We start from the raw sequence: 25199 nt of genomic DNA, 5'->3' as shown, positions 1-25199 counted from the left end.
CATCCAAGTAGTCTGCTGGCACACAGTTCGAAGTCGCTCCGAGCACGAGGCACTACAAGCAATCATGCCAAACCCACAAGAGGAAGGCAGCCAGGAATTCTGGCGAGAACTTTGGACGACAGAGGGAGCCGACATCTGGCAAGAACAAGGTGTTTCGAAGTAAGTTAAAGCCGCGTTTATGGTCAAGTACGTAAATTCCCGCCGTACTAATTAGTGTTTGTTGATGTATAACGGCCTAAACCTCAGCTAATAATTTTTTTCGCGGTAAAACATTCCCTCACATATTCTTTCTCGAGCGTTATTAAGTAGATATTCTTCAGTCATATGGCAGCGACCCATGTTGTGGCGACGTGGTTGATAGAGTGTTTTTCAGTGGGCATGTCCAGCCGAATAGCGCGGGAGTTAGGTTCCAGGTATGTCAAGTTTAATCAATGCCGGATAGAGTAATCATGTGGATGGTAGTTCGTGGGAAAGTGCGTGTACCATCGTTGTCAAACCAGGTTTTTCTTCTATTTGAGTGGACTGGATCGGTTTTATTGCGAAAAGTTTCCCACAACCTAACAGGGATACAACGCGTGTTGTGAACGTTCTCACAGCTCAGCTAAGAAAGGAGCATTGATGTCTGAAACTTCACCTTCAAACCAAGCAGTGTGAATGCAGGCATATTTTACATTCACACCGAGCAGGGTGGGTGCAGTGAAGGGGTGTTGGTAATGTATTGTGGAGAGGACCCGGGGAAATGTAGTAATTTCACATCCGACACGACGAGGGTGGAGGGAGTGGATTGTGTGAGGAACTAGAAGCAGGGGAGCCGTGAAAGAAAAGCGGGGAAATTGGAAGGTAGAGGGAAAGGATTCAGCACGTTACCGCAAATCAGTCGCACACTTCTAACTAGAAAATTATTTTCTCCCTAACAAAAATTCCCCTAACAAAAAACGGCCTACCTAGGCCGGGTAAGAAGAATATGTCCGCTGTGGCTGCCCGGAACGCTAGGTTACCCCAATGCCTGCTGCTCCCACCGCCCTGCAAGAAAGAGCATGGAACAACATACGACGATGGAGAACCGTCTCTGAACCAAAAGAACGGGGTGGCGTTTTGAAGCATCATTGGGGCTTCAAGCAGCAGCGTTGCACTTCAACTATTCGTTCGGAAGACTGGGGTGGTGACAAGCCCTGCTATTTCCCTGCCTCTACCAGAACCGTGATTCGTGATGTACTACCAGAGAGTCTATCCAATTACAGTGCACTGAAATGAAAATATACATAAGGTAACTCTATCTTAATTGGTCCGCAAAAATATTCAGCTTTTTTGTACCCAACATGTGGGGCATAACTGGTGCGGAATCTGAGGGCCAACAGTCATCTCTTATAAAAAACGAAAGCCAGAACAATTTGTTTTGTCATGTAGGAGGGGTCCTATGGTTCCAATAGCACCTATTTGGCAGTGTGGCGCCTCCGTTTGCCTTCAGATATATTGTAAGAATCAATGACAAGTTGCTAAGATCAGCGCACAGAAACAGATCCTGAACATTATTCCGAGTTCCTTTTCCGTCCACTGGAGAGTACACGACATAGGGCAGAGAAGGTGATTCAGGAAATCTGCACCAGAGAGGCTGCTTTATGGGGCAATCAATCGCTTAAGTGTTGCAGGTAGGAAAACTGGGAAAAGAAGATTCAGGGAAGCTTGCACTCACGCGCAAGACTTGAATGACGAAGCTGTTGTAGGTGAGCATTGCGGGACACATAGTGCAGTTTAAGTATCATTGTTTATTTGCATAGTTGCCGTGCTAGTAATCGTCGTCATGTGCATCGAAGAAGTCGTCGTGTTCCTCACGGCGAGGGGTGGATGCAGAGTCATCCTCAGCATTGCAGACTTGCCCCGGCTGCACTGGCGAAGCTTGCACTAATTCGCTTAGGGCTTGAACATAGCGAAGCTGCAGAATTTCTTTATACGGGAGCACTGCAGGACAGATCACCACGCATCTTTGCAAGTTTGAAATTGTTTACTGACGTGTTCTGTCTTTGCTTTTCACTATGCTAATAGTAGTGATCGGCTAATGCATCGTTATCGCCGCGTTCCTCCTGCCAAGCATTACATGGGCGGTAGCTCTTGACGACTGCGCTGGAGTTCCTTTTTTGTTATTTCTTTATTTTTTGCTAGAGCCACTGGGTGAGCCAGGGACTCGTCGGTCGCCGCGAGGCACGCTCACAAGCGCTCCGCATTTTAAATGCGAATGCATTTCTTAGTCGGGGGTTGTCGTGCGTTGGCCGGCGTGCGCCTAGCAACAGCTGTGGCGCGCCTAGCAACCGGAGCATGTGGTAGCTCGGACGGGAGTAGCGGAGGGCAAGGGGAGAGGAGGAGCGCGCTCGGCGTATGAGGGCGCTCGCATCGCGGAGCTCGGGCGGAGAGTGAGTGGAGAGGAGGAGCGCGCTCGGGCGTGTGAGGGCGCTCGCATCGCGGAGCTCGGCGGAGAGAGCTCGCGCGCGGGGCGGGCGTGTTTTGCGGGTCTCTCTCTCCTCTCCGCGTACCCTCTCTCCGCTCGCTGCGCTCGGAAAAATATATATAAATGTAGTGGAGCGCGCGCCTCTCTCCGTGACTGCTTGCCGCAGCGCACTCATCGGTGCACCCAATGCATTCGCATTTCCGCAGGATCCCCTTCGGGGAGGTGGGGGGAGTTTTTTTCTTGGTATTTTTTTTTCTGCAACAGTCAACTTACGGCTAGTGCAAGAGCTCCGCTGTCAAAACATTTCTTTTGGCTCTGAATAGTCGCGTAAATGTGATCGACACTTCATTACTAATAGGCAGTATGTCACTGGTGATTTACCTTACCATTGGGGTATACATGTTATAGCGTACGAAGGGCTCAGTTAGTTTCGATTGAGCGACTCTCACGTAGGGCTTTGACGCAGCAAGTCGGTTGGGGTAATTAACAAGCTTTCGCATATAGAACGTATACTTACTTTATTAATCGTTTGAAGTCTGCCGCCAAATTTTATTATTTGATAGTTTTTAAACTGGGTGTTTCTTGTTCAGAACCCCAGCTATCATGTAACTATAACTAACAAAATATCAGCTACTTCTGTAACTGAAAAGAATAGTATGCGTGCTGCCGGTGATGGCGTATGCAGCGGAAACTTGGCGCCTTGCTAAAAAACTAGACAGGCAGCGCTTGGACTTTCTTTCTGAAACTGGCCTAAATGGCATTCTGTAGTGCTTAAAGCCACTTGCCTCCGACACTTTTTTTTTCTTTCAATTACTTCCATGCCCAGGGGCAAAATGGCCCAATAAAAACAACAACTAGAAAGCAAACTTAGACCCGCACGGCGTGCCATGGAGCTAATAATAATACGAGTAACGCTTAGGGACAGGAAGCTAACATCGTGGATCAGAGAGCTAACTCGAGTGCAAAATATCAGAGTTGAAATGAAGAAAAAAACGGACTTGGGCTGGCCATGTAGTCACAACCGGTGGAATACCAGGTTAACAGAGTGGATACCGAGAGACCAGACTAGGAGGAGGGGAAGGGAATAACTCAACGAAGGTACGAAATAAGAAAATTAGGTCACAAGGAATGGACTCGAGCGGCGAAGGACAGAACAGGAAGGAGTTCTATGGGAGAGGCCTTCGTCCCGCCGTGGACCTAAATAGGCTGCTGATGATATTAATGACGATGGTGATGATGAAATCTTAACAGAGAAAAAAGCAATGTTCACGATGCTCTCATGCATGCCCGGGTCCTGGTGTGTAGTGCTTTGCAGCGCGGTTCCTTGCATGATGGCGGAACAGCTCGGACATGCTCAGTCTTTCTGCAGTACTTGTCGGAGATTTTAATACGTGGACTAAACCGTTATCATAGCATGCGCCATTATTCATGTTCTATTATGAGCTACATCACTGGTACCGTTCTAACGTAGCCCTGCTGCTCGCGGTAGGCTCGAGTAAACTCCTATTTGCTAATAACAGGATGTACCTCTCAACGTTCTATAATTACGCATTTCCTTCACTAGCATTTCAGTCTCCTGTCTGTTAACTCCACTAAGGGGCGTAACCAGGGGGGGGTAAGTGTCAGAACCCCCCCTCCTCCCTGGTTTTTTCATCATCTTCTCATTTCTACCTTTGTTGTCCACGGGGTTCACACACCACGCCGGTATACCAATTCGTGTAAAAGAACAATAAAATTTGATCAGAAAATGAAAATGATGTTAGCGCGCATGCTCTCTTTCCTTTGAAGTTTTCTTTTGGCCGGTGCTGTATAGCACCCCCGAAAAATATTTCTGGCTATGTCGCTACCCTTTCAGTTTGTATCTCACACGACACTGTGTGATTTTCTGACTTAAGACGGTTCTGACTTACCAGAGCTACCCTTGCGATGTCACGATGTTCATGCAACTTCAATGCACCCGTATAGCTGTTCCTCCCACGCTTGAAACAATCTTCCGCCTATGCGATACCACCCAACCATACTCCGCGTTGCTGTCATGTTTGCTTGCGGGCGTTAGAACGTGTTCTCATTTACCGCTTGGTGAGGCCTAATGGCTGATATCTGGGTCCGGCTACAGTCGCCAATGCAAGAGCAGCATCTTCTACGAGAAGCCTGCATTTTTTAACCGCGATTGGGCAAACTTACAAGCGGGCGGATTGTGATTGTGCTCAGAAAACAAGTAGCTGCGACAAATTTTTCATCAAAAGGAACCTTTTTTTGCGTACCGTATAAGGTCTGGAATAGTTAAGCAAGAACTTGGTGTTGGTTTTGTTACGGGATGTTTCTCTTATTTTGTAACAAATAGACATCTATTTTTTTACATTTTACGCAGGAGTCTGCTTAAGCACAAGGATATCATCCTTGCTGGAAAAAAAGAGGCACGTGTGTTCCTTCCACTTTGTGGAAAAGCACATGAACTGAAGTGGTGAGTAGCACATGTTTTGCAACGCCTCATCAAAAGAGGGTTACGACCGTCCGCTTACATTTTTTATGCTGGCTATTCTTAACCGCGATTGAAAAGGGAACCTGTACCCGGGTAACTCTTTTGCCCGACTGTACTTTTATATCTCTTTTTTACTGTATCTAATCCTGGATCATTGACTGCTGTAACAGGCACCCTTTTAAGCGGATGCCCTTGACACGCGACATGCCTCTCACTCCTCCGTGCTCTCACTCTTTTGCTTACGTCCTTTTTTTGTTTATTTTTGTTGTCGCCGCTTGCGCTCATCTGTACTTTGTCAGCCAATGCTCTCTCCTTTACACCCGTATTCTGCACAGTGCTTGGATTTTGTACGTTGACCTTGACTGAGGTTTCATTGCATGGGAGAAGGCTTCGCATTTTAACCTTCTTTCTCTTAAGAAAGGGGCTTTGATTCTCCTTGTGAACCATTTCTGGACTTCCAAAAGATCTCCGCAAGGATACGTAACTTTATTTAGAGAGACAGACAGACAGACAGACAGACAGACAGACAGACAGACAGACAGACAGACAGACAGACAGACAGACAGACAGACAGACAGACAGACAGACAGAGGAAGAGAGAGAGGAGAGGTGATCTTCGAAGTGTGCAGACGATTGCTCGGGAATGGTCTCCTTTATGGGTTGCACCAGCTGTTCAACATAAGGAAATGCTCACGGGATGTGAGTTCTGTGTGAACTGTGCTCCTAACAATTACACAAGAATTGGCAGCGCGTTATTTGGCGGTAAGGTTTCAACAATACTTCAATGTATCCCGGTTCTGTAAAGACAGGCTTGACTTTGTCTATTTTTTAATGATTTCAAGCTGAGAGGCGCCATCGTTGAGGATGATTCGTTGAGTGGCAGAATAAAAACAAACCAGTTTATTGCCTTACTACTAAAAGACAGCAATAATTCATATATAGCCGCGACGTGCATTCAAATTGTTAACCTAAATTGTTGATGCTAACAGTGTAGCTATTTGGGCAATGGTAAACTTTATAGGGACTCTGCAACACTTTCGATAGATGCCATCACTTTTCTTTCGCGGCTGGAACCACTGCGAAAGCTATATTTATCGCCAGGACGAAGTGGCCGCACCGAAGCACATCAATCTTCTGTTTCTGCTTCGATATATCGAGCGCGTTCATTGCTGCTACTGAAGAAAAGCCAGCAAATAGCTGATGCACGATTTTAATGACGTAACACTAGCGGTCGAAGAACGCCAAGACCAGGAAAGAGAGAACGATATTTTCAGTAAGTTTCTAAGTTATCTGATAGACATAGAGCAGTAATTTTTGCCCGAGGTAGTTTGCGACCCACAAGTGTAAGTACTGAATATGTTGGGTGGCTTCGTTCTGCAAGCATTTAAAGGAGTACTGACACGAAATTTCAAAGCTCGGATAACTATGCAAAAAATGTAAAAAGCTGTTTTTGTATGCGGAGATACCGCCTCGAAAGTTTAAACCGTAACCGTTCAGTGGAACACATTTTAAATCAATTTTAATCCTTGCGCGCACGAGGAAGGTCATCCGCGCCATCGAGCAAGCTCATGACGTCATCGGCACTTCGACCCGAACGGCCGACGTCGGAGCTCTCGTGACGTGTAAAGGCGGCCGCGCGGCTGTTGGCCATTGTTTTCGCGCGCTTTTCCTCCTAATCCAACACGTCACAGTTTTTGGGACTGACGTCACGAGCTACTACGGCCGGTCGGGCCCGTCTGGTACGCGCGCGCGTGCCCAGATTGGTATCGCCTGTGCTGCGACCCGGACAGTGACGTCAAATGCGCCTTCCCGTCAGGGCGGCTGCCTCGGTGTTCGCTTCACCGAAATCGAAACTGAAACGAATAAGTGAAGCTGTCAGTAACTATTATTGCCGCGTTCGATAATTTAATCTGCCATTCTATGACTAGCGGTCTCGTGGGAACCTATAGCTGTTAAAAAACGTATCCGAATTTTTAAAGACGATAGTCTTTCTTGGGCTACTTAAACCCATAAATTTTGGCCTGTCAGTATGTCTGTATGTATGTCTGTCTGTCTGTCCGTCTGTCTGTCTGTGACTCGATTCAGCCACCCGGCCAAAGCAAAACAATGCCTGCGCAATAGTCTCATATAATCACAACTAAATCTACCCGTCTTGGTCCGGTGTAATGTTCATACTTGTCAACATTGTTGAAGAAGAACAAGACATTACGCAAATATGAGACAACAAATCAATACAGAAGTGGTATTTGCAGTGTTCCTTTATAAAAATTCAAACATGCTTGACTTTTGCGAAATTAAATACTTCATCAACTGCAGAAAAAGAATTCACTCCGCCGTCGCCTGCTGTCGCCCGCGCCACTATGGCTTCTGGCGCCGTTTTAAGAAATCAACCGGCAACAGTTACGCAAGGTTCCACTAGATAGTTTCCACGTTCTGCTTGCAACCCACGTGGAGTAGGGAAACGCGGTTCTATAAACGTTGAAGTAGGGTGCCTCGATTAACGCGCGTCTTCGCCGACGGTAGCGTTCGCATCGAGACACCCGGTTTGGAACCGTGAAACGCGGGAAATTTAAAATGATTTAAGAAAACATTTGGCGTCTTTACCTTGGGAGGAGCGCGACGCAAGAGGAACAACATGAGAGGTGAGCGGTAAAGCGAAGGGAGTCATTTACTTCGCAAAAGCCGATAGACTATCGTCTTTCGACGTCATTTGCAACGAAAGGAGCAGATACGCGGCCAATTTTTTCTTTTAATACTCCTTTAAGATTGCGAGAAAGTGAAGAAAGTTTTGCAAAGCCTCTTTAATTAGAGACTCTATTTCTCAAACGAGCAGGTTTCTTGACCTGGGCCACAGCGTAGTTGGCGTGGAGTGGGTGGAGGAGTGCGTCCGGGATTATTTCGTGGAGAACGACCTCCAGATGGAAGAGGACATATGTCCAGTCACCAAATGCAAGATCATACAGGTAAGAGTGGCTTAGATGTAGGAGTTTTTTGCCTTGTCGCCTAAGCAGAGAATTCCCTATCTCGCTCATGGTGGCTGTCAACAAATCTTTAGGCAAGTCGTCAGGCATTGTGAGGGTCGGTTGATGTAGCCTGCCCCAACCGTGCACAGTGTAGAATTGCTTCGGGTTGGGTGCGTTGGCTCATGCTGGCCGGAAATTTCAGCTTGAACTGAAAAATCATGGACCGGGGAAAAACAAAACATCGACACGGACAACATTGTTGCCCTTTTCTGTTTTCAGCCGTCCGGCGTTTTTTACGTTAAAGCCGACATTTCCATCCACAGTAAGGCCTGTAAGATCCCCACTCCCCATGTCCTTTCTATCTAGTTTAATTAGCTAGTGAGCATGAGTGTTTATCTGTGGTTGATCGTTTCAATTATTTTCTCAAATTTGTGTACCAAGAGATACAGGCTCACTCAAAGCTGAGTGATGCGTTTGGTTTCACATTCGCACGTCTACAGTTTTGGTCCTCTGTGTTTAACCATAAACTCTGATATCAATTTTCGGTAATCTTATCTCAACTATTAGAATTATACCCAATCGACATCTTTCTCCAATCAGTACTGAACTTGTGCTACAAATGTCATACATGATTGTATCGTGTGGTTTGAACTTCTCCCCCCCCCAAACCCCTTTATCTTCCCACGCGAGAAAGGGCCCAAGCGGCGAGACAAGGACCCTTGCCTTTTCCCCCTATGTCTGCCGATATCAATGAGGAAGGATAATTTTCTCCTGGCGTTTTACGCTTGCCCAGTTAACAATTAGTGGAAATGACTATAACGCCAATTTTCTCCTTCTCCTTTACTCAGACTCCTGACCACCGACTGCGAATATTTATCTGCAACATCTTCGATTTTCGGAGGTAAGGAACTCCGTCTGGTAGACCAATGCCTGGTGTCGCGACTGTCTGCATAGTTATCGCTGCTCTCCGCATTGCGCAAAATTTCGGGCTGGAGTGAAGGGAGAAAATAAACTTTACTGCGAGCATCACAATGTGGGGTGGGCCCTCAGTCCAAGGCTTCATAGAAGAGAGGGAGGGAGAGCGAATGATCTTTAATGGTGCTTCTGATCGAGGTTAGCCTGGCAAAGGCACTTAACATGGTACAACTCCTGCTGCACCTCCTGCTGTTGAGACTCCTGCTGCAACGGACCTTTCAAAAAGCCGAAGGTTGGAGTCAGAACCGAAGCTCTACAGCTTCTTCTCCCACAACGCACGTGTATGATGCGGGATTTTAGGAACCTTGGGAATTGCCTAGCGCTCCCGTAATATGTGGTACGGGGGTGCCCGGGGCCGCGTAGAATTTGCAGACCGGGAAGTACTGCGTAGAATAAAGCAAGTGGAGTTTGGTCGGACGAGAAAATGTGTTTATTTCGAGGAGCCAGGGGCAGTGCTTTTGTCTTTTGGTAAAACATTTGTGGGCGGGAGGATGGGTCATTCTATGGCATTTATAATGCTCTGTGATTTTCTGGTGGAAGCTAAGGATACGTAGTCCCTAAACAATTCCATCGGGTCGCCTGGCGGGATAGATTTGGAAACATTTCGTTTGCGGTCGCGTTGCGGTCGAGTGGGCTCTTGTACAAACTTTTTTCGGGTGCCTCTTGCAGCAAGATTTCTAGAGCTATCTTGCAAATTCTGCCAGAAAAAAAGTTTCAACAAGGCTCTTGCGAGTCCGTAATAACGGTATCCGAATTTGTCTGGTAGACGGACGCAGCGATGGCCGCTTCTTCGTCCTGTGTAGCGGTTGTGAAAGGAAGGTCGTACTTGTAATGCGCTTCACGGTTAGTGACTGCTCGCGGCCATGGCACCCCTTCTGGCATATTCGGGGGCGTCGGTCTCAACCGTGCGGTATGTGTCGTTTGTCGAGACTGCACGCTCTCGCCACTTTTTCCCCGAGTGGTGAGTAGGGCCTATCTCGAGAGGTATAGGGGCAACGTCAATGTTTATTCTTACGTGCGGATGTGCGTCTCGTAGTTGATGCGATGTTTCGTCGAGGGATGCCACGCACATTCTGGTGAGGAGACTCCTTGCGCAGGGAGTCGTGCCTATTCGCCGACGCTGCCTAGCGAGATGGGCCTCAACTAGCTCGGCGGCAGGGTTATGCAGGAAATTGTCAATCGAGGTATAAATGGGAGGCTTTGATCATGTTCGTAGGCTTTCCAGGTTATGGTACCGATACTGGCAAGTCGTTTCTGGTTACAATATGTTCGGGAATTGCGCAGCTAAAGAGGGATATGACAAAATGGAACAAGCCAAGTTTCTACATGATGCGTTTTATGTCTGGTACTTTGGTGTTAAGATCCCTATCTGTACAAAAGAAGAATTTCATCTTTTCATTTCTTTTTGATACCGCCTAATTCGTGTTTCATTATATAAACGTAGAACGGGACTGATATAAAAACTTTCAAAAAATGGTCCTGTAAGAAGCCGTACTTATGAATAGAGAAAAGAGAGTTTTATTACAACAGCGTGATTTTTGGGGGAAAGAAAAGTGCAACCTCGTAAGACCGCCATAGAACGGGAACGTTTAACTGCTACATTTAAAACCTGTTTGTTCCAGGTCATGTGTTCTTCACAAAGGACACCGAGACTTTTGAAGTCAGACACAATACTCACAGGAGACGATTAAAATCGAAGGCTACAATCCATGCTAGCTGTCACATCGCTCTAATGAAGTAGTTCAAGCCCTCGGATAACGCAATGATCTGAAAAGATACAAAAATCTGTTGAGCCTTGTATGTTATCTGATGGGCTAGAGGAGTAATTTTGGGCAGACGTATTTTGTCACCCCCTATTCTATGTACCGGATGTGTTTGTTGACTACATTCTGAAACCATGTGGGATTTCGAAAAAATTCCTGCAAGGTCCCTCCAAGGTTTAGCTCAAAATCACAATCCTTGCACAGAAAGAATAAAGTCCGTCAACGTCTTCGTAGCCTCTTGCTGGGGCCACGTATAAAGGTCACTGTCCTTTTCCTTCTTTCCACCAGAAGTGGAAAGTCTACTACATGTCTCTTGTAATTTAAGCTCGCTTTCGGCATTCATGTGAAGGCAGATGCACGCTATACAACTTGGCACTAACGGATGAATGGTTCGGGACATTTCCAGATACCCTTATTAGTAAAAAAGAACTCTGAACAAATGTTTGCTTCTTGTTCTCAATTAGGGAGTGCACCGGTCTCTTTGATATTGTCTGGGACAGATCTGGATTCACCGCCATGAAAGAGGACGATAGAGCCAAGTGAGTCACATTTGTTATCCGGAAGCGGGTTGATGTCATTATGCCTACATTAAAACCGTCAATGAGAATTACAACGGCGTAACTTTAGGAAACTATTTTGACAAACATTACTGTTGTGTCGGCCGGACGGGGCCGCTGTGCGCACGCACCACACCATCCAGCACAGATCACGAGAGGAACTCTGTTTTTGTTCATTTTATGACCGTTTAAAAGTGTCCGCATGGAATGTTCCCTGATTGGCTGAAAACAGATGAGCAGATGTGACGCAGCACGAGCAAGGCGATATCATTGGTCAGTGACCTCGTAGGTGCAATTACGCCGTGACTGAAACGGACGCGAAATGCACATTTTTAAACGGAAACTCAGAATTTCGCCCCATAACTCCTTTATTGAAAGATGGCTCTCTTATATATACACGTAACGGGCTTACACGTATACACGTAACGTCTATATACACGTAACGTCTACGGATCACAGTAATCAATTCGCGGCTCCTGGTGGTAGTGCATGACGCTACGATTATGTTTCTGATAGAAGACAGCTTCCCTTCGTTTTAGCTATTTGGTGCGTGGCTGGTGTGTAGCCCCGGCAAACCCTTTTTACATGAAATTTATATTACGTACTCTTGATGGTTAGTCATTATGTGCAGAATTCATTTGAACCACTCTATTCGGTATGCTACAGAGCACAATTTAAATCAATGGCGGTGTTCAGGTGATAGTGTAAGGCTATACTCCATCTGATAAATTTCTACAGAGAGCGCTTTTGCGCATTCTTTTTAACCAGTGCAGATGCTGTTTCACAAGACCTGTTTTCGCCCAGGTTACTTTAATTGGCACAAGATTAAAATTCCCATTACGCGGCAGTTCATCCGCGAAATAGAATGTCTGAATATCGGCATAGTGTTTTTTTTTCTTTCATTCCGACGAGAAAACATTGCTCTCGCATTCACGCAGCATTGTGATTGTTTGTGAAATGCCGCACTGGAAAAAGATAACCAGCCAGACCGAGATAACAGCATTGGCGCACTGGTCGGTGAGTTATTTATGAGGCCGTAAGGAACGGATGGTTTCCTAACCCAAAATCCTGAAGAGTTTCGAGCAACATTGTTGTACTGCATTGGCTTTATAAAGACGAAAGTTCGTTCGTTACGTTGACGAAGTTCCTCCTGCGTCCCTCTTTTTTTGTAATCTCTGAACCGGCATCCGCCTATATATGTAAGGCTTTTCAATTCGATCCGCGTGCTCGACTCCGGTGGATGAAAAAACCATCACTGACCACCTCGTCACGGTGTTGGTCATTACACTGTTTCAACGGCAAAGCTGTTTCGAAATCCGTTGATTCCGCCTTTCCATATATAAAGAGAAGAAATCACCGGCACCTGGAGGATTCCTACCTACGTCTGGTAGATCAACGAAATCGTCTTACCCACTCGGCTACAACCGTGAGTTACTACCCGAGAGTCAAACTGCTTACTCACTCAGCTACGACTGTGAGGAGAGGAATCACGCCACGTGCTCGACACAGAACACGTGATAGGGTACACGTTGCATCTCCTGGCGCATAGTTTAAGCTTACGCGTTCCGTTCGTTCGTTCTGCTTCTTCTATTTATATCTCCGTCGTTATAGAAACAAATATAGATTAACGGTCGTTGCTACAGCAAAGAAGGAGCCCATCGGCTGCAATGATGGGCTTAAACTGTCGTGATGGTCGTGAAGGTTGCGCACAGCTTCGTTGCCTTCAAATCTTAGGCTATGTTTAGACTACCGACGCCAAAGCCATATCGTGATCTATCGACCTAAAAAAACGCGTGTCACGCAGTTTGGTTGGCTGAGACGTGAAATGGCGTCATTTTTTAAAGTTGTTATGACAGCTGCGGCATCAGTCTGAACCCGGCCTGACGCGTTAGTGTGACTTTCCGTCATTTTTTTAGGTACGCTTCTGTGCTCAAGTCCCTCCTGGCGCCTGGCTTTTCGTACGGCATGTGGACGGATGTCTACGATGCTCCGTGGTACAAGGGTAAGTGCTTGCGCAAGCTTTCTGTTACTCCCTATACGAAGTTTAATTAAGCAAGCATGTGATGACACTCAGCTGAGGTATTTTACTGGGTTTACGTATATTTGGTTTGTTTCACAGTGTCAGCATTATGTCATCTGGGTATCTGGAATGGCTCTCAGCGACAGTAACTCAATGGGGAAGTAGGAAAGAGCCGACAGAATTCAGGAGACAGACAGTTGAGCCTCCCTTTCTCATCCTCGGCCACTGGGGCTCATGGGCCAGGTTTCCTTGACTCACAAAACACACCATGACCCATTTTAAATTTCCGTACATGATAACGGTCTCATTTGGTAGAAAGTTTCTCTATTGTCAAAGGTTTTAAACTGCTAAATTATATGCACAACCTCTGCTCTTGTCAGACGTTACACTCAGCAGGCATTGGATCGATAGGGGAAGCAGCTCAAAAAATGCCTTTCTGTGAAAGCTTGCTTGATCTCCAAAAGACGCCTGCGATGTCAGAGCAGCCGTGGGTGATTATGACTCTTCTTTAAGTAGACTGGCAAAGTGAGCCGAGGAAGCCAGCACGCCTCCGTGTTGCTACGCCGCGCCAAACGTCATTGCGCTGCTTGGGACACACAATACAGCTTCATACTAATTTGCGCTAGAGGAAATTCTGGCGCTAGTGTCTTAGTCAGCCGCTCTTCAGCGAGCGAGCCGCCACATACCGCGAAGAACCGTTCCACGGTTACTTGGCGGCTTGTTAAGTTGCTTGTGGCTGCAAAAACCAAAAATGTCATTTTAAAATATTATATAATGTTATTTTATCAATACAAAAGTGGGGCTTCAAAACCATCATTTTTAACGCCCTTTTAAAGGCTTCATGCAAGAACGTACAAGAAATAAATGTAAGCCATGTGCCAAGCCAAACCAAGCAGTAGAGGAGCGCTTTTAGCTGCTATGGCCAACGCCCGGTATGGCACGCCACTGCATCAAACTCTATGAGACACCACAGACGAGCACACCGAGAGTCTCCCGGACGCGCGCACAACGTCAGCCCAGGCTGCTTCCAGCCGTTGTGAGCAACCTGGCAACGCCTTAACGAATATACCGTTCTCTAATGCAATTGTCAGCGACATTTAGCTGGTGGGAGCACACTATTTACCCACCAACTATCTTTACCCCCCACGGGAGATGGGGAATTCATCTCCCCACAACGAGGGAAACACAGATGGTCTGTTTTACAGGTGTGACTGTGTTTACCCAAGACTGACGAGTCTGAGTGTAGTTGGTGGGGGGGGGGGGGGGGCGAAGGAGCAGGGATTGCTAGACCTTCTCTCTGGAGGCGTCTTCTTTGAATGATCGATAATTGGCATTTGAGATTTTAGATCCCGTCGCAGTTTACTGAATTAATGTGTCGATGCGAGCTAGTTGGTACTTCATCATGGGAACACGTTAAGCGCCAGGCACAACTGGAGGAAGTAAAACAGACAGGAAAGGGGCGCACTAACAACTGAGCTTTATTCGATCCGAAAGTGATTATAAAGGCACGAAAAACACCATGTGACACTAGTTGCACCACGTGTGGAAATGATTACAGCTGCCGCACTCGCCTAACTAATCATCCAGATAATCCACCTCACTCGAAAGAAGGTCAACTGAAGGTTTGCTGACACATCGGTCCCCCATCTTTTTTTATAACGTAGGCCTCGAACACTTCCCGTTCTTCTTTTTTTGCGATATGAATGCAGCAGGCACTCGGGTCCTCTCAAACGCTGGTTTCCTGTCTGTTTTACTTCCTCCAGCTGTGCCTGGCGCTTACCCTGTTCGCAGTTTACCTGCGCGTTTTGTTTGCTTGCGGTGGAGGTGAAACGAAGCTTTAAAAAATCTTGTGCTGGCACAAATTCTGTTAAGGCAAATGGCCCAATAAACCAAATATAAACATCTTTGGAGTGACAGCTCCACTACTATAAGTACAAACACAGAAATGCATCGCTCCATCAATTTGACCGTCAAGCTGAGTCAAAATAGAACTTGGATGCAGCCAGTGCCTCTGGCGGCGGCGCAGTGAAAATGAACAGCGGCTCAACGTCAGCCTTCAGAGGCGCTGGCTGTATCCAAGTTTACTGTGCATTCGCGGAGACAGCGCCCGTCAGCGTCTGTGAGTGTTGTATCGGGTGCAGCTGTAGATGCACTAGCCGCTGCCACAAAAGTGGCTCTCTGGCAGGCACTTCACCAAAAGCACAGGTGGAGGAAGGTGGAAAAGCGATGAGTTCTCGACAAACGCGTTTTACCTCGTTTAACCACCGCTTTTTTTTCATTTCCTGTATGTTGACCACGGCGCTTAGCCTGGCGATGTAACTTATACCGTGTTAGAAGAAAAGGGAAACTATACAGGCCTAGAGCATGCGCTTCCTCAGTTTTCGTCAATGAAAACAGCGAGAAGAAACGGGAGGGTGTTCCAGGTGTTTCAATATTAAATAAAAATTTTTTAAAGCTTTTCTTGTGTAAACCTCTCGCTTTCGCGCTTGAACTTTGCACAAGAGTCCGAGTTTATCGTCCCCTTTAGCGCGGACATTGCGGACACTAAATGGTTATTTATAAATCAAACAAGACCATTTCTGTGTGTAGGAACAGTGGCATTCACCGGGAGTGATTCAACAGCCCCAGAAAAGAAGACACGCCCTTTGTGGCTGAGTAGTTTTCGCTTTGCATAATGGCACAGAACTAGAAGGCAGGGGACAGCGCCATAGTTTCGGGGTACCGTGGGTACATTCCACGGCCACAATATTCCAGTGATTGCTAGAAGGTTTTCATGGAACGTAGCCCTAGAGGTCGATGCCATTACGGTCATAAAGATGAACTGCGCATGACGAAGGCTTGAGATGGTAGGCCGGCTGGGTATCCTGCGTATTGCAGTGTTGACAGTCAATTCGGGAACGAATTTCTTTACGCAGGCAAGAGTCCATTTCTTGCCAGCAGTACGGTGGAAACAGCCGCGTGTACTGTTTATGGGCTCACGCGTGAGAAATTCGGTGTCACCAGTGTAATGAGGGCATATATATGTTCGTATAATATAATACCCGTATAATAACGAGGAGCCACTTCCGACCACTAGGCTTGTAATTGGTGTTATAGGGAAGGTCACCCCGTAATACGAAGTGGAAACCTTGGCCACTAAGGGCCCTAGGCGGAAAGCGGTGCTTGGATTGAACAGAAAGATCCCCGATGATGGTATAAATCCATGGGTCGTCTTACGGCAGGGAAGCTCGAATCCTGTTACCCTCAATGACGCCACCCATGAAAACCCACCATCCATAAATTTAACTTCTCCGCATGAAACAAGCGTGATCCGGCGTTTTTTGAGTGCATGGTGCAGGTAACCCATAATGTTAATGAGTGGGCATCCATCATAAATTAAATGATTCCACAAAGCTCGACCACCTCACCTTTAACTTCCCGGGTGTTGCGAATTTGTGGTATAAGTTACATTCACGCGCGTGTGTGTGTGTGCCGCCAAGCGTCTGTGTAGCTAAGGCGAAGCCACTAAGTCACATGTCACTGGTTAAGTCGGGCTCCACGAGATGGCGGCACTTGTCCATGCTCGCGACCGATACAGCACATCACAGCACACAACACCAAGAGCTCTTTGATGTTTTATACTGTACCCCACTGAACGCAAAGTGATACTTTGACGCTAAATACTGTTTCCTGCAGCACCCTACGATCCACCTATCACCAGACATAGTCGAAGTCGTCGTACGTCTAGGTAAAACGCTGAAAATTTTGGAGCCTACGTACGCGTGAAATGCGTCGTCATGGGCCAAGTCGCACGCATATGCTAGTGAAAGCCGATAACCTTTTAAATGCAGAGCATTTGTATAACTCACGATGTCACCCGTGCGTCGGCGTCCGCAGCAGCCAGCCTCCCCCTACACTATAAAAAGAAATAACAGTTACCGGCGCCTGGTTTCGATCCCACGACCCTGCGGGCGGAACGCAAGGTACATGGTGCTCTACCCACTGCGCCACAAACCGACACAGATTCAAAGGCTACGAACGCGCCTTATATCCTTAACTCATTCAAACTACGTCAAGAAGCTGCTGAAACAGCGCATTCACTACCTGTGGGCGGGACGCGAGGTACATGGTGCTCTTCCCACTGCGCCACAAAACCGACACAGAATGAAAGGCTACGAACGCGCCTTATATCCTTGACTCATTCAAACTACGTCGTCAGCGGCGTGCGTTGGCGACTCAGCGGCGTGCTAGTGGCGTGATAGCTGCGTGGTGCACACGTGATAGCACCAACCCCCCAAACACTAAACGTTAACGCAATACACCCACCCCCTATGCGACGCATTTACTCGAGTCCCCCTCGCGGGGAGATGGGGCCATTTTTTTGAAGGTCTGTCGCCTGTTCAAGGAAAACGTAAATATTTTTGCCCGAAATTATGCCGCGCGGAAGTCCAACTCAAGCGATTTGTTCGAACGGCGCTTGCGATTCGCCTGCGCGTACGCTACTCATGAGTGCCAGTCTCACTATATAAGGTTACAAAGTATCGGCACTCTTTCCGTTCCGATCCGATCCGATCCGTCCCGTTCCGATCGGCACTCTAATGTTCCGTGCGCCGCCGTGATCATTGGTTAGTTTCCATCACGTGACATTTGTTGACACTGCGACAGTTTATGCGCATCGCCATTTTGTTGTTTATGCGTTTTCTGTGGGTCAACTGTGATAGTCTCACGTTGTCCTCCCTGCGCTGCGGCTGCGCGCGACTGACGTCGTTGCGAACGCGAATCAAAGATAACGCGCTTCGCAGCACTACATCGGCAGAAGTGAGTCCGTAAATGCCATGTTTCTGCGACTTCGGCAGTGTTGTTTACAAATGACCTCGTGAAAGGTAGCATTGAGGCCGCAGAAGCGGCAATCTGGCAACACTGATGAGCACCAAAATGTCTGCCGTTGCTGAATTGCGTGCCGCAGTGACGGTACTCTATCTTATCTAGCGATTCTAGAGTGCCAGTACGGCACAGCTCGGGAGACGGCCTCGCACGCACCAGCTGCAACACCACCATAGTATCTAAATCGGCGTACGCGCGAAACGTTTCTTCAAAACCATTATTTTAAATGCAGAGCATTTCTTAGCTTCGCCTCTTCCTGCGTCGGACGGCGCCCACAGCTCCGCGTCCGCAGCAGGTGCACCTCTCCTCCTTCCCTCCTCTCTCTCAACAGCAGCTGGCGCGCGCATGCGTCGTAGTCAGCCCGTTCGCTCAGTCGCGGTCTCGGCGTAACAGGTGCGTGATAGCAGCGTGGTGGGGCGTGGAAGGGCGCGCGCTGCTTGCGCATGCGCGCTCTCCCCCCCGTACTGCTCTCCCTCTACTGCGCGCGCTGCAAATATAAAGCGGCTAGCGATCGCTCGTGCTTCAGTCACTGCGTTGCTCCTTCTTTCCTTGGTTGACGCTCGCTCCCAAGTTTACTCGTGTCTGCTACTCCAGCATCACGGAAGAAGCGATGGAAGCAACACTGCCTTCAACCAGTACTGAGGCCCCAATGCTCTGCATTTACTCGTGTTCCCCTCGCGGGAAGGCGCAGGACTTTTTTTGTTTGTCTACTCACCCATGCATTAGATGGCACTTCTGTCGACAGCCGTGGTAGCGGGCAACTGCAGCTTTAGCCTCGTACGCTCCGTGTCGCGTTCGATCGCCGCCGCGGTTTCATTCTCCTGTGATGCGAAGTTCACGAGGGGAGGGAGAGCGCCACCCCTTCATGCGAGATCTATTGACGCCACTGCCGAGAATCGGCTTGAAGCGTGGCAGACGATGCACGGTGGTGTTTTTTTTCTGCGAGATACGGGCGTTATGCCCATGCGCAGGCACCACCGGCACAGACAGGGCGGTTTCCAATCTTATCGGTCTTTTTGTTATGAGGACTAGATCAGGCCACGTGATCCGCACCAAGCTACGATCGCCGCGTTGTGGCACTTCGTTTGTGAGACAGCCATGGCCGGACATTACTAACCTCCTCTAACCCTGCGGCCTCGAGCCACCCCAAATAAAAATATGTGTCATCTGTCTGTCAGTGAATACCAGATATGGAATCACGAAGAACGCGTCAGAACCTGGTGTGATTTCAAGTCGATGTTCACTGTGGTTTTGGATTGGTGGGCATCGACGACGCGCGTTCTAGATGCTCGTTTGAAAACTCAGACACGTGATCATGGTCATTACCCTGGGCTTCACTCGCAAAGTGGGTCGTTTCGTCATTCATTGCGCACAAACGAAGCCTTCAAGCCTCACGTTCGCGGCCGACCAACTCCAACTTAGGACAAGAATGAAAGGTATGTGTAGAGGGAGCGCGTCAACTCTAGTTAGGGCCATTTGCTAGACGTCATTAATCGCCACTGCCTCAGTACTGTATTCGCCACTGCAGAATACAATCAGAGAACTGGTTACCGACGCCATACCGTGTCCTAACCAAGAACCCACTGCGGTAGCACTTCTGACGGCTCTCTACTCCGAACAATTTTAAGGTGTTTTACTTACAGGATAGGTAGGTCTGCGGGTCAAGGGTAGAAACGTAAGCAGTGGACAATGCTAACCAGCCAGAGTACTCGTGCTTGCGATCTCATGCGCAGGCGATGATAGCAGTGGGACAGCGTAACATACCGACGGCCACTGCACTTCCATAAGTGGATGCCACCTTTTGTTGCTTGTACCAACAACATATGAAACAACTTTATATCCTGCATCCGAGTCCGGCGGTGTTAAGTCCTTCTGCAATACACGTTGGTAAGACGGCCACACCTGATCGCGTCTTAAAGCGAAGCTTTCGATGCCTGCGTTCGATGTCTGCCAAAACGCGCTACAAAAAAGGCAACTTTACATCATGAGTTTCACAAAAAAAGGATGATGATAAGCGAAGCCACATTAAGCGCAACAAGAAACAAAGTTCAGGTAACATCTGCGTTTGGGTGTTAAAATGTAAGACGCGCTAGCTTTACTTCCACTCCGAGGGAGTGTTTTGGAAAGCAGTTTCTGTGTTTGCTATCGGTTCGTCGAAGGTCAGCTAAGAGGGAAACACTAACCGCGAGGGTTTTTAATCGCCGTGGCCCGGGATAGACAAAGGCCCTCTGCGCTTTTTGGCTTGAGATGTGATCGTCGAAGGTTGCGGCTGCGGGGGGTTGGTAAGTTTTAGCGAGAGGGTGTCAATGTCAGCGTCTCGAAGTGTTTATGATCTGATGTGTATGCCGGACTGAACGTTTTCGCTTTTTGCGAAGAGAGAGAGAGAGAAAGAGAGAGAGAGAGATGATCTCTGCTACAGAAGAAATAGTTGGAGTCTTGGAAAAGGGGGCAAAGCGATGGTAGGAAGCTTAACGGTGGAACATGAAGTCTTGGACACCCTATGCAGCGTTTCCTTTCCTTGCCCTCTCATCAGTTCGCGCTGATTTGGAGGTGACGAATTGGTAAAAGCTACCTCCCTGTCTTGATAGAAGTTGAATATGTAATGTTTGAGTTATTCTCCCTTGAGCATGCCCTTGCGCGTGGCACAGTTGAGTGGAATAGGGTGGTTGTTTCCCCGAGTTTAGCAGAGATTTAAGTTAATACATAAGCCCTCTGTCATTTATCAAAAGGAGCTTGCAGGGGAGAGACAACCTCGGGAATATTGAAAAGTAATTTGAAAATTCATGTGATTGAAAACCTATATACTAAGTTTTTGTACCCGATCCCTTTATCGCGTCCTCAGCTTTATCCTATAGCGTTTGCGGGGGAGAGGGGGGAACTCTGGGGGAAAAGGGACGACTTAACTAGCACTTGATAAACGTGGCTGGAGATCTTTGCGAGAGGCTTGGTCCTGTAGTGGGCACAACCAGGCTGACAATGATGATAATGGCTGGGTTTTAGTTTACTTCGTTTCTACTCGTAATCAATGTCGTCCTCGATTTGTGAGGAACTGGCGATAATCCCTTGCCCCTGTTTTAGTTTGGCGACCTAATGTTGGTGCCGCATCACTGGGGTAGGAAACACGCCGAGGTGGCTCAGTGGTTAAGACATCGCGCTACGCAGTCCGAGGAAGCGGGTTCGATTTCCGGCCACGGCAGCAGTTTTTATGATGGACGCAGAAAACTTACTTCCGTTTGTCGAGATTTCGTCGCATTTTAAAGATCTTCAGGTAGTCGAAGTTATTCCGTAGCCTTCCATTGCGCAGTGCGTCGTAACCCAGGGGTAGCTGGGCACGTGAATTACAGATAATTTGCATTTTTTATGTTCTGGTGAAAAGACACTTTGCTGTGATAGCGTCAGTTGCAGGCACGGCTAACGAACTTGTTTGTAGAGTGGGCTATCACCGACTGGGCGGTGGACGAAATTCACTGCGCATGCGCCCCACCTGCTGAATGTGCTTGTCATTTCTTTCTTCTCCTCCGTAGTATCATTGTCCTCCTTTCCACAGCTCAGTTGCCCCTGCGCCATTATACAGATTCAGACCGACCCTGGAATCTTGCTGCCTCAGTCGTAGCTTCCGGGTGGCAGCGGTGACATATTTCCGTGGACGCTTGATGAGCACGGCTGATAGCGGATGGCTAGCAGACACGGGGAAAACGAAAAATGAGCCTAATAACGCTATCGCGTTCAAGTGCTTCCAGAGGTCCAGATCGAACCCGGTAGCCTCGTGTTGTGAAGCGTCGGCCTAACCGATTTGGCCATTCCGACATGCTCGATGCAGTATAGCTTCGCGTTTTAACCATCTTTCTGTTGAGAAAGGGACTTAGATTTTTGTTTGGTTGATTCATGACACGCACACAGTTTGTGTGCGCGCGCGTACGTGTGTGCGTGCGTGTGCGTGTATGTGTGTTTGTGTGTGTGCGTGTGCGTGTGCGTGTACGAGTATGTGTGTGTGTGTGTGCGTGTGTGTGGGAGAAGAGAGAGGCAGGGAGAAAGAGAGGGAGGGAGGGAGAGATGACTTTTTCACGTTTCTTATATCAGGAGTTAAAACACGTGGTCGAAAGCCCGCTTCGCTCGCTTCCTTTTCTTCACTTGTCGCCGCTGTTTGTTCGCGCTTTCCACCACCGCAATGTATTACCAACTCGCCCAAATTTCCGCTGATGAAAGATGTGATGAGGACAAGGATTGACCACTCAATATCCCTTTTCCAGGTCCCCCACGGAGTGCAGATGAAGCCACGCTGCGTGAATACTTTGGTAAGTAAAACGTGCAGCTTTGCGCTGGCCCGGCGCATTCATAATTCCCCCCAAACTAGCTACACCATTCCTCTGAACAACATCGAGGTCTGCTTACCGCAAGCCATCTATCCTGATGCAGCCGGAGTCAGAAACCATTTCTAAGTAGCCGGAGCGAGAAAAATTCCTGGAGCCTAATGGCCAACACGAGCTCTGTTTGATGTTCCGATGCGTGTCCGCATTTGGAACGTTTAGAAATCAATAAAACTTTCCTCAGGGTTGCTCCGACGACGTGAAGCATTCATCTGAAAATATCCACCGTGAGCCAGTGTTGGTCTCGTTTGCCAAAATATGATTTCTCCGATATGATTTGACTGTATGAAACTATACGATTTATACAGTTTGACTCACGAACGTCAACTAACGTACCGCTGCCCATGGATCAAAGGAATGGGAGCTAAATAAGGCACTGTGCAATGGACCACGTCACAATGGTAGTGGCTATGATGACACAAAGGGAGCGGGGCACGCCATTTTGCATAGTGCAGCATCCAACGTGAAGGCTAGAATAAATCAACGCACGCAAAACCAGTAGGCGCAATCTATGGCGGTATGTTATCTTGCCGTCTTAACGCATCGTTTTTAAAGCGACAGCTTTTTATGCCTCAATTGCACCGCAGATCGTGACAAAAACACGTGCTGCAGGGAAGCCAACTTCTCACAATGTGCTTCCGCAAATTTAAGGACGCATGATGTGGATAACGCAGACGATTATGACAGAAAAACAAAAAGGCTTCCCGTGGTCGGAATCAAACGTGGTTCCCTCACGTTATGTAGGACACGTGTATCCTATTTACGTCATTCCGACACGGTGTAAAGCAGTTTAGATTCTGGAATTTGACTTTGTCTCAGGTTGAATGGGGGATAGCTTCGCGTTTTAACCGTCTTTCTCTTTGGAAAGGTGCTTTTCCACGCGCATTCCGTTTTATTCTTCATCACTACTCGCACAATGGCCAAACGGTAAGGGGCGCTACGACGCAGAATCGTTTCTGCATTCGATGTAACGTCCGCAAGCCACCTGTGTCGCGTTATAATTTGCCGAGCCTCCGAATATGTTCAGCAGTGACCAAAAAGCCACAATGTGCAAGTGCAAAGTCGTCGATGGTGTATGTCTCGTGCGAACTGTAAGCACACATCTACTTATACTCTAAGCTACTGGAACATCCAAATAAATTGAATTGGAATCCAATCGGCCGCAAACGCACACTTACTTAATTGCCTGCAGAGAAAGCTTCGCGTTTCAAATATATCTGTCTCGTTAGATGGAAGGAGCTCTGATTCTTCTTAACCAATTGCGCAAAGTACTAGCAATTTGCTTTTCCAACAATCAACAGAATGCGTAATCTTAGATAAAACGCTTCTACGATTGGTCATATATGCCATTTCCTTTAAATGCGCCACTGTTTCTTTAGAGTTTAACAAAGCCACCATGCATGAGCAGTGCTCCCACTGTAAATGAATGCGAGATTGTTCCGTCTGAATACATGTATCAACTAATGTTTTAGGGATGTTAGTTAAAAACGAAATAGAAAAAGCATCAAAGCTTATGCGCAGTTATAATAACAAACTCTGGTCAGTTCAGCATGTTTACTAAGCCCTCTGTGGAGGAGCATCGCGTGTCGTTTCCACAAACAAGCAATGATTGATTGATTGATTGATTGATTGATTGATTGATTGATTGATTGATTGATTGTAGGGTTTAACGCGCCGACGCAACGCAGGTGATGAGGCGCGCCGTAGTGGAGCGCTCCGGATTAATTTTGACCACCTGGGGATGTTTATCGCGCGCCGAAATCTCGTACACGGCGTTTTTGCTTTTCGCCTCCCTCAGAAAAGCGGTCGCCGCGGCCGGAAATCGAACCCGTGACCTCGTGCTGGGCAGCACAACGGCTTAGCAACTCAGCCACCGATGCAACAAAATGAAATCGTCATTGCAGGTTGTCTCTTTCATTGTGGCAGTAGTAACAGATGCCTGAAGGCATGACGTATGCCTTAAAACCAAAACATTTTACTGTTGCAAAAAACGTTCATATGGTAGTCAAGTCACTTTGCAACCTGTGGTTATGAACACTAAGTTGCCTCTATTTATCCAAAATGGTGGTCCTGAAACAAAGTCTCCCGATGCCCGCAAATGCTAACATTATCATCACTGCAAGTCTGCAACTGTACACAAGTCTGCCGACCCGAAGCGCAGTTGACGCTACAAGCAACGCTTACTAATTAGGCTGTCCGAAAATAGAACTGGATAAAATTGGAGGAAGCGTCAGTGCCAGTGAAACGGGCAACATGATCAGGCAACTAGTTTTCTCACTGTGTCGGGGCGGGGAGGACGTTGTGAAAAAAGGAATCCTCTGGTTATCACGAATGCTAACATTAATGTCATCAAATTTATATAGAATTCACAGTTCCCTCTGCAAATCCCATTCCTTTATATCCTGATTTTCCACAAAAATTGTCTCATTAAGTGTGCCGACCATCACATCTATTGAGAAAACTTGTCGCGCTAATTCTAAATGCGGGAAGAAGAAAACGAAACTATTCAGATATACTTTCTGCGTTCTGCTCCTTACACAAAGCGTTGCTTTTTCTTCAGGGGATGTCGCGAGGGTTGCCAAGATTGACAGCTACGTTATTGAGAAGGCGGCCTTCCTGGACGGAGCCGGGCCAGTCTACTGCTACGTCTGGATTATGTCCGCATAACCGACTCAAGCTCTCTCGACATTTGCTCGAGGAGTGCTCAGCAGTGACTCCATGTGGACCTACCAAAATAAACAATAGAACGCAAAAGCTTTGCCCGTA

The 25199-nt window shown here is 47.5% G+C and overlaps 1 protein-coding gene across 1 annotated transcript; it reads left to right on the top strand.

Annotated features, from left to right (window-relative positions):
* Positions 1 to 25199, top strand: LOC144158751 (thiopurine S-methyltransferase-like). The gene is made up of 8 exons (XM_077689845.1): positions 1 to 159; positions 4815 to 4907; positions 7759 to 7888; positions 8737 to 8789; positions 11091 to 11165; positions 13100 to 13185; positions 22317 to 22361; positions 24994 to 25199. Exons 1-8 carry the CDS (start codon positions 65 to 67, stop codon positions 25098 to 25100), a joined length of 684 nt encoding a protein of 227 aa, XP_077545971.1. The 5' UTR covers positions 1 to 64; the 3' UTR covers positions 25101 to 25199.

The sequence above is a fragment of the Haemaphysalis longicornis genome, unplaced genomic scaffold (assembly GCF_048455015.1).
Source record: "Haemaphysalis longicornis isolate Haplotype H1 unplaced genomic scaffold, Haemaphysalis longicornis Haplotype H1 scaffold_10, whole genome shotgun sequence".
In the NCBI taxonomy this organism is placed as follows: domain Eukaryota; kingdom Metazoa; phylum Arthropoda; class Arachnida; order Ixodida; family Ixodidae; genus Haemaphysalis; species Haemaphysalis longicornis.
The sequence above is the reverse complement of the archived record's forward strand: the minus strand, read 5'-3'. Positions and strand labels throughout refer to the sequence as shown.